Genomic DNA, 9,270 nt, shown 5'->3' with positions numbered 1-9,270 from the left:
AACTCCCGTGATTATGTGGATTTAAGTGGCAAAATCTGGCCACACCCACCCGCCCGCCTGCCTCAACTCGCCTCGCCACGCTAGGTTCCACGAAGGAGAAGATGTCGAACGAGTAGTCGCGGAATCGCTCCCCAAAAACCTAATCGCCGCACACCCCGTGCAAGGTTCGCAAGCGGACGAGGATCTGGAGGCACCTACTCTCGCGCTTCTCCATGCGCGCAGAGGTACGGGACGGAAAAGCCAGAGATTTTTGGATTGTTAGATAATTAGGCATTTTCATGGTCAATTTAATCCAGAAATATAATATTAGCAGGTTCGTAACGGCATATATGTGCATGTGTATATCTCTAATGAACGCTACAACATGCATACATGACATACAGATGGATACAGTAAAAGCACAAAGAGGCGAATTGATTGCGCCAGTTACCGTTCCTTCCACTTTCCGTCTCCTGGGATTCTTCGCTGCCTTTCTCCCTTCCCGTCGCAGCCATATATCCGTAGTCCTCCGTCAGTCTAGATCTCTGGCTTCACTTCCGAGAGAAACCACATCTCAGCAGCCCTCTGGCTTCTCCGTCCCGTACCTCTGCGTGCACGGAGAAGCGAGAGAGTAGGGCCTCTAGAGGCCGAGGTTGTGGCCATGGCGTGGTGAGGCAGGCGGGCGGCGAGCAAGCAAGCGTGGCCATGTTTTGCCACTTAAATCCACATAATCATGGAAGTTTCTCTTCTTGATGGTGGACGGGGAAGCCAGAGGGCTGCTGAGATGCAGTCTCTCTCGCCTCGCCACGGCCCACGCCCATGGCCCGCCCGACGGCGGCGCGCGTGGTACCCCTTTGTTATTTTCTCAGCTTCTCAATTAAGATGGATAATTTCCAACTATATAAGCTGAGTAAACGTTCAGTTAAAATTTCATATGGTATTAAATCATACAACACTTAATGTTATATACCATAAAGTTTTATTTAATTTATTAAATATTATACGGACCAAACCCATAATATATATCCAACACCTTGTACCATCGAAGAGACAGGTTTGCTAATGCATCGGCTCCTGAACAAAGTCTACTAAGCCTGCCTGTCGTAAAACCGCTGCCACAAAAACCAGTTAGGGGCCGTTCGTTTCGCCGGGAATGACTGCATGGAAGGATTTCTGGCCAGAACTATTAGCTAATTTATATAAGCCTTAACTTCCTAGAAAGAATCCTAGCCTCATTTTGCTCTAACCAAACGAGGCCTTAGGCCCAGTTTAGATGCAATTTTTTTTGCAAAATGCAACTGTAGCGTTTTTTCGTTGTTATTTGATAATTAGTGTCCAATCATAGTCTAATTAGGCTTAAAAGATTCGTCTTGTGGATTTCGTCTAAACTGTGTAATTAGTTTTATTTTTTATTGATATTTAATGCTTCATGCATGCGTCCAAAGATTCGATGTGACGAAGAATCTTGAAAAATTTAGCAAAATGAAGTGGAACTAAACATGGCCTTAGTCGTCTCTGCAACGGAGACTGAAACTAAGACAACATAATACTACTACGTAGAGGGGATATCTATCTTTCATCCTCACCATATCAAAACCTAGATCTCTGCGAGCGTCTCTTGCCAACGTGAGCAGCAGATTCTTCCATCCATTTTTGTGAAATCGATCTGAATTATTGAGACCTCAACCTGGACTAGCTAGCTAGGTTGCACGCACATTTGGAGCAAGGAGCAAGTCATCGTTGATGGCAAGTTGCCGCCGGCGAGGATTAGTTTACTCCAACTTCACATGCATTCCTCTATCTTTCGGCCATCGTCGTCTAGCTTTGCACACATTCCCCGCCTTTTCAAGAGATGCACTTGCATTGGAAAGCTAAGCGTGATGCTCGCCTAACAATTCAGTTGAGGAGACTAATTTGTTAGTTTACTCTTCTTCACTGTGCTGGGGTGACGAGGATTGACGCCGGATTGCTATGCGATGCACGCGAGCATCGTATATGTACCATATCATTGTACAAATCTGATATGAAGAAACTAAAGAAGCATACATATCATATTGTTGCGCATCTACTGTCGATTTTATTAGTGCCATCGTGCTAAGCGGCTTTGAAATCGCAGCGCGCGGCGTATAACGCTAGCGTGCGCGGCTCATGCTAGTAGCTAGATTCTTTGGATTTCAACTGATCCGAGGATAGATCTAGAGGAACAATTTGATGGGCTTTTGGGCAAAAGGGACCGGTTTCATTCCAATGCAACTTTGCTGCTTTCAGTTTTCTGTGCTGCAACGTGGACACGGGCAATGGAGTGATGATTACACAGTAGCTAGCCGCAGTCCGCAGAGCATGTGGCTCGATCTTCAGTCTCATAGCAAGCAGTGGCACACCACCTTCTTGCCTTTTGACTGGAATCAAATCTCAACATCATGTCTGCAAAATCTAGCTGCCATTCATCCGCCAAAATGTGCTCGTGTTAGAATCATGGCTCATTTCCAAATAAGCATCGTATCGTATCGCCGCGCAACGACAGCAATGATTAGATCGGTGACGTCCGGTTGTTCGCTGGTTGGTTTCTGGCTGATAAGCTCGATTGCTGCTGATTTATTTGTTGTGGGAGAAAAACATTGTTGGCTGACTGATAAGTCCTGACTGAAATCAACAAGTGAACAGGCTGAATGACGAAGGTATACAACACGAGGCACTGAGGCAGTAGGCACTTCCCTCATTTTGAGCAAGAAGCTGGCTGAGACCAGGAACACTGAAACCGCGGCTGGGCTGGGCCGGCTGGGAGCAGTCGTTGTTTTCAGAGTTCGGCCACGATGCTCATGTTGTATTCGGATGCGCGCGATGGTTGTTGCGTACGTCACAAAAAGTGTTCTGAAACCTGAATGTGGACATGGCATCTCAAGCGAAACTAGCGGTTATATGCTGTAGCTTCATCTGCGTATCACTCGTACACGCATGCATATACGCAGGCAGGTACGTGCAGTGCAGGCCGCGCAACAGATCGTAGTGCCCGTCGTTCGACCTGTGTCACCATCTCTGGCTGCTCTGGAACTGGAAGCATGATGAACGACGGTTTGCCAACACTTGCTCGAGTGTTAAAGCGATCATTGGATGTGCATCAGGATACGTACACATCAGGAGAGAGAGAATAGGACTATTCGGTATAGCTTATAAGTTGCTTATGCCCAAAATAAGCTGAAATCAACAACCAAACGCTACGCTTTTCAGCAGCTTATTCTGACCACGCTTATTCCCACAGCTCCCATTTATACTAAAAAGCAGAAGCTGGATCAGACCAGCTTATTTTAAGCGCCGCTTTTACTCAATTTGTGCCTCCGTCTAGCTTAGCTTAGCTCTTGAGGTTGAGGAGTAGCCGTTGCATGCAGTCAGCAAGAGATCGACAGGAGAATAATGGAGCAGTAGATCAAATGCACGCACGCTAGCTGCTCGTCTTTTCCAGAAGGATTCTTGTTCTCCACCAGATTCCGATCGCGATCTTGATCGGTTCAGCAGTTGTTGCTCTGCACAGGCAATGACAAAACAAGCAGATGCTAGGCAGTAGCAAGTATATGGTAGGTAGAGAGGATAGTATATACCAGCAATACCTGAAAATGGCTATGTATGTATACGTTAGGCTGTTCTTGACATATACCAGAATTCGTGCTCCAGCGGTTGATTAAACAGCTTGCGATGTGCCGACGCCGCCCACAATCTTGAAATCTGCAATATACTAAGCAGTTAGATGCTACTAATTTTCTTCAGGAAATCTCCCAACTTTGCGAGGGCATAAAAGGAGGCATCACAATCCATTTTTTCCCCCCAACATCTGTCAACGATAGCACACGGCAATCTCTGGCAAATCTAGTTCTCACTTCTCAGTCAAATGTTGCTTGGTGGGAGACTTTATGTTTCCGGATATTGTTCAATAGTCTGTACTCAAGCCTGTATAATGAAATTCCGCGCTGAAGCCCTCTGTCCGTATGTCCATTTCGAAACTTTGACAGCCCATGTGAAGTACTCCTACATCCTTTCTCCAAGTTGCATTCACCCTTGGAGTGGCTGGACCAATGGGATATGCTCACGTGAAGAAAAGAACTGCTTTATTCGTCGGCCAAGGTCAAGAATGTGCAATGAACCAAGAGCTCCATACTTCCAGTCATTCCACTAACTTTGGCGTTCATATTCAATGCATCATGATGTTAAGTAAACCCTTTCAGTCCCGTGTTCGGAACTCACCAAAGTGGCATGAAAATCTTGTATTGAGGATCGGGAGATAACTTCCTAATTTATTAACAACACCTTTAAGGCAAAGCAGAGCTTCTCTGGTCGAATTTGAGTTTCTTGCCCCAGTGCAGGTAGTATAACCTTTCAGTTTTTTGGTGCAGAAACTGAAACTTGGATACCTGATTACCTGCAGAGTGCAAGTAAGCTGAGAATGTACTTGTAATATCAGAAGGATACAGTTCACACAAAACCTTGCGTGAAGTGCAAGAACAAAACAGGATTCGATGCGGTCCCTTACTAGTCGATATCATTGTAAACCTGATCTATCACAGCCTTACTGCCTCTTTTATCCTGAAAGGTTGAAACACAGCGTGATCTATGATAACATTATAATATTCAAACACAACAAAGGGCAGTAAAATTTTGAGGCAAAAGGAAATGGATCTATCAACTATCATCTATGGCTTTATACATTTACTGGCACATTTTTTATGAAATAAACAAATTTTGGAATAAATTATCTTTGACCATCACTCGTGTTGGCAAATCAGAATAGATCTTAAAAGCACCCATTACTATCATTATCATATTTACAGTATCCAACTGCTCTGAATAAAGAGGCATTCAGTCTATGTGCTTATTTAACACCATTAGGAAGAATAAAGCTTAAATCCTCCTGATTTACAAAGATAGAAAAATGAAGATGCTTCTCAAAGGAAAATTTGCATCACAATTCACAATTGATAAAATGAGTGTTGATGACCCACATCATCATCGTTAATTAAAGGAGGCTCCTGTCTAGTGTTTGCAGGATGAATTTTACATGATTCTGAATTCTAGATGACACCATGCAATGATATAGAGCATACATTCGTACAAAAAATAGCTCTTGAGTATATGATATTGTAATTATTATCTTAGGAGCAGACACTGAACAATTGATGCATTTGTGAAGAAAATCCCCTACCACCTTTAACTGTTACCGCATAGTATGCTCATCCCTGTTGAAGTACCATCAATACATCATCCTTTTTCAACTCGTTGCAATGCATAAACAAAGAAACATAGCAACCATCAAGGCTAAATGTCTAGGAGAAAACAAAGGAACATAAGGCGTCAGTCTAGGATATAGGTCAAAAGGCAATCTCCTTTTTTCGCTACGAACAACTATTTATTAGGCTCTGGATATATAGGGAATAAGTGAGTGTGATACATCAGATTATGTTCACCTGCGTGGAATTGCAGTGAGCACTCCTTCCATTGGTGTAGGCACAGAGGGTGGACAGCCCAAAATATTTCTGGTGATGGCAACCCATATCATTCTTTACAGTATAAAGCAAGATACCATGGCGTCTAGAGCTAATAGTGTCAGTCATCATGAATGATCCTCATTGGGGACTGGGAGTATATATAGAGTACCAGCCTGCACCCTTCACTTCACCCAAGTTCAGACTTCAAGCCAAATAAAGTGTGCCTTGAATTGCCAATCGTAGCTAACCATGTCAAGGGACCCACTTGTCGTAGGCAACGTAGTTGGAGATATCTTGGATCCATTTATCAAATCAGCAGCACTTAGAGTCCTATACAACAATAGGGAACTGACTAATGGATCTGAGCTCAAGCCATCGCAAGTAGCCAATGAACCAAGGATTGAGATTGTTGGACATGACATGAGGACCCTTTACACTTTGGTGAGTCCATAACCACATGTTACCTCATTGCAGCATGCTAATTTTAAATAAGAGTAAATTGGACTTTGCACCATGTAAACTGTATTTCCTTTGCACCTGGTTTAGCTCACATTTTATTTTACACCTATGGTAAATTATCACTTCACACTAGGGTACATCAAACATCATCAGGATACAGAAACTCATGAAGTTTCATAGAACCTAAATGAAACTTCAGGAAACATAGCCGAAATTCATAAAGTCTCTTGCGATTTTACGCATATTTCATGATATTTCACTCAAAGTTCACAGCATAACACAGTACAAAGTAAAACTTGTTTTGATTTACACTGTTGCAAAGTGAAACAAGGTGCTCTTGGTGCATGGTGCATGGTGCATGGTGCAAGTTATTCTTCAAGTTAAGGAACCAAATCGGATCACTGGCTTAGTGTCTTTTGTACAACGAAACATAATACACTTCTTAACAGGAATGTAACAAGTTCAGAGTACGTCCTTATGGACGTTGCTTTCAGTATTGTAGATCATTGAAAGTCATGAATTTGACCATACAGATTCGGATGTTGTTTGTATTGATTGGAAAAATAATTATAATCTATTGAGAAGTATGTCTTCTTTTTATCTAGTGTCAACAAATATACCAGCATGTTTGCAGGCTACTGAATGAAAATCAATATTATATATATGCATCCAACAACCTAGTATCTAGGAATCTAAAACCATGATGATTACCTCCAGCAACAAATGTGAATAATCTAAATATCTTACCTTAACAGAAGCCACTAACATTGGAATAGATAAAGTTCACCACACTTCAGTTTGTTTGAAAAAAATTGACAGCTCAGATGGCTCAGAATCCAATCATACACTAATATTAATCTAAAAGAACAACATAAATTGCCTTAGAAAACAGACAAATATAGTGTCATTTTAAGATAAACGTATATGGATCCACACCATTTACTGCTTGGTTTAGTAAAATCACATCTACATGAAGCATCATTTCTTATGTTTCTAAAGAAGATAACAAACTTACCACTAGGTGATGGTGGATCCCGACTCACCAAGTCCAAGCAATCCAACGAAAAGAGAGTACCTTCACTGGTAAGACCTGAAACATAAGTGATGAATGTGATTTTCCATCACTTGCATATTCTTCTTGCATAACAACAAAGCAAACAAATTGCTTACAGAGAAATTCATGCATGCAGGTTGGTGACAGATATTCCAGAATCAACAAACGTGAGCTATGGTGAGTTCCACCGTCCTCTTACATTTCGCATTCCCTACTTGAATATTTGTTTCAACCTAGAATGACAAAACAAAACATGCTGTGCCTTTTTTAGAACCCAAATAATGCAAGCTGTAACTGATGAAAAGGTTCATATATTAGTTACCAAAGACTAGGACAATATCACACTAAGCAGTTTATATTGACATATTTACAAATTTTGTTGAAGATAAATATTTGAATAACTGCCTTAGGCTTGTGCAACATGACTATCTATTTGCAAAGTCCAGATATGATACTTGCATGAATTTGCTCTGATAGGTTTATTCAAACTATATTTCAGGAAATGAGGTGGTAAGCTATGAAAGTCCAAAGCCAAGTGCTGGAATACACCGCTTCGTCTTTGTGCTATTCCGCCAATCTGTCCGGCAAACTATTTATGCGCCAGGATGGAGGCAAAATTTCAACACAAGAGACTTCATAGCAGCTCTATAATCTAGGACCACCTGTGGCCTCAGTGTTCTTCAACTGCCAAAGGGAGAATGGGTGTGGTGGCAGACGATATATTAGATGATATTAGAATAACCCTCCTCTACAGGAGGATTGACGGAATTCTGAATGAGGCCAAGCACACCGAATGGGTAGTAAGCGCTGGACCTTAATTTCTAGATTACTTTCCCACCTGTACAAGATTTGACTATGCTAGAAATGATTTCACTTACCATGTGAAATGTGATAAATATATGCCAACTATATGTTCCTGCCTCCTTGATAAGGAAAACTACTCAGCATTAATTTTTGTATGTTCCTGGTGCATAGCAATGCTACGACCTAGGAGGCAGTTTTTACCACCTGACATAAAATGATTACTAATTCAATCAAGACCGATGCTAGTGACCTCACCGAGCAACAGAATCCAGAGCGGCCTCTCGCAAACCACCAGTCATGCTTAACGATTCCAGTATTCCACCAACACCATAGGGCAAAGCAATTCCCAAAGCAATCTACTGAAATTGCGTCCAGGAGCGACACGATATCAAAGGAATAAACCATGAAATCCTAATCCAGCCCAACATACGAGTGCGGTACCAGTCAGGTAATGGCCCCCAACCGATTCCAAGAACAGAATCACCGCAACGTGGCGTCGTCAGGGTTTTCCCTCTTTGCGTGCCTCCAGATGGCGGCCTCTAGGAGCACAGGAAGGAGGGCCGGTGGACCGAGTGACGGCGGAGCGTATGCCCGCCGAACAGAAGAAATACCTGAAGCGCAAAAGCGCGTTGCCTTTGCCAGGATGTTGATGACTGATGAGCAGAAACGCAACCATGGGTCCTCGACTCCTATCACGAATCATCCATGAACGATCCACCCAGATGGATGGCTGATTGGCTTCTCTGCCCTTCCGTGGATGGACCGGCACGGCGCGCGGGACCGTGCGCATGTGCCGTCCTGCCCGGCGAACCACGGCGCACCCAGGCCAGGGCAGCTCCGAGACACCCGCGGCCGCCGCGGTGGAACAGCTAGCGAGGACCATTTCATCGAACAACCGGCCAAACGACGCCGTGGAGATGTAAGCACTGAGCACCCCCGCAGCGGCATTTCATCGAACACCTCTTTCGCGCCACGGGCCACGGGCCACGGCCCTGGCGGCGCTCACGCCCGTGCAGAAAGTGGGTTGTGCTGTGCGCGCTGGAGCTACGCCTACTCTACGCTACGAGCCTACGATAGACTCTTTTTGGCCTCGCTCACTCAGACCGTCTCCAACCACGAATCCACCCAAATCTAATAGAGAGAAGAGACTTAAAATTAGTCTTTGAGTATATATATGAGAGACATATTTTGAGTTATCTGATAGACATAACTTAAATATGGACATGCTCTTTTTTGAAAACCTATAGAAAAAAAAAATTTAAGTCTGATCGTTGGAGAAGATGTTGAATAGGTATTAAATCTTTCACCTATAATGCTACGGGAGTCGTGGATTTTGGATGCTGCCGTGAAGATAACCTCAGGGCGATGCTGCCGTGAAGATAACCTCAGGGCGTTTGGTTTACGGGTGGCGGAACCGTCCGATCCTAAGACTGAACCTACCTATCTTTGGTTTGCCGGATGAGTTCAACTGATCCGTCACGAGGACATTCCACGCAGTAG

The 9,270-nt window shown here is 43.5% G+C and overlaps 1 protein-coding gene and 1 long non-coding RNA gene across 5 annotated transcripts; one reads left to right on the top strand and one right to left on the bottom strand.

Moving 5' to 3' along the window:
- Positions 1–3,182: 3,182 nt before the first annotated feature.
- Positions 3,183–8,800, bottom strand: LOC136477647 (uncharacterized). Of its 4 annotated transcripts, none has more exons than XR_010764076.1 (6): positions 8,026–8,800; positions 7,083–7,199; positions 6,928–7,002; positions 4,502–5,783; positions 3,585–4,390; positions 3,183–3,500 (listed from the first exon to the last, which is right to left on the bottom strand). It is a non-coding gene; the product is annotated as an uncharacterized lncRNA (long non-coding RNA). The 4 variants fall into 4 exon arrangements; XR_010764075.1 differs by having other exon boundaries at positions 3,183–4,390; positions 8,026–8,129; positions 8,212–8,800; XR_010764073.1 differs by having other exon boundaries at positions 3,183–4,390.
- Positions 5,690–7,887, top strand: LOC136477646 (protein VERNALIZATION 3-like). The gene is made up of 4 exons (XM_066475879.1): positions 5,690–5,894; positions 6,934–6,995; positions 7,103–7,143; positions 7,466–7,887. The coding sequence occupies exons 1-4, from the start codon at positions 5,703–5,705 to the stop codon at positions 7,615–7,617; spliced, it is 447 nt and encodes a 148-aa protein (XP_066331976.1). The 5' UTR covers positions 5,690–5,702; the 3' UTR covers positions 7,618–7,887.
- Positions 8,801–9,270: the final 470 nt, after the last annotated feature.

Source organism: Miscanthus floridulus, chromosome 8, assembly GCF_019320115.1.
Source record: "Miscanthus floridulus cultivar M001 chromosome 8, ASM1932011v1, whole genome shotgun sequence".
Lineage (NCBI taxonomy): Eukaryota > Viridiplantae > Streptophyta > Magnoliopsida > Poales > Poaceae > Miscanthus > Miscanthus floridulus.
Note: the sequence above shows the minus strand (reverse complement) of the source record. Positions and strands in the feature narration are given on the sequence as shown.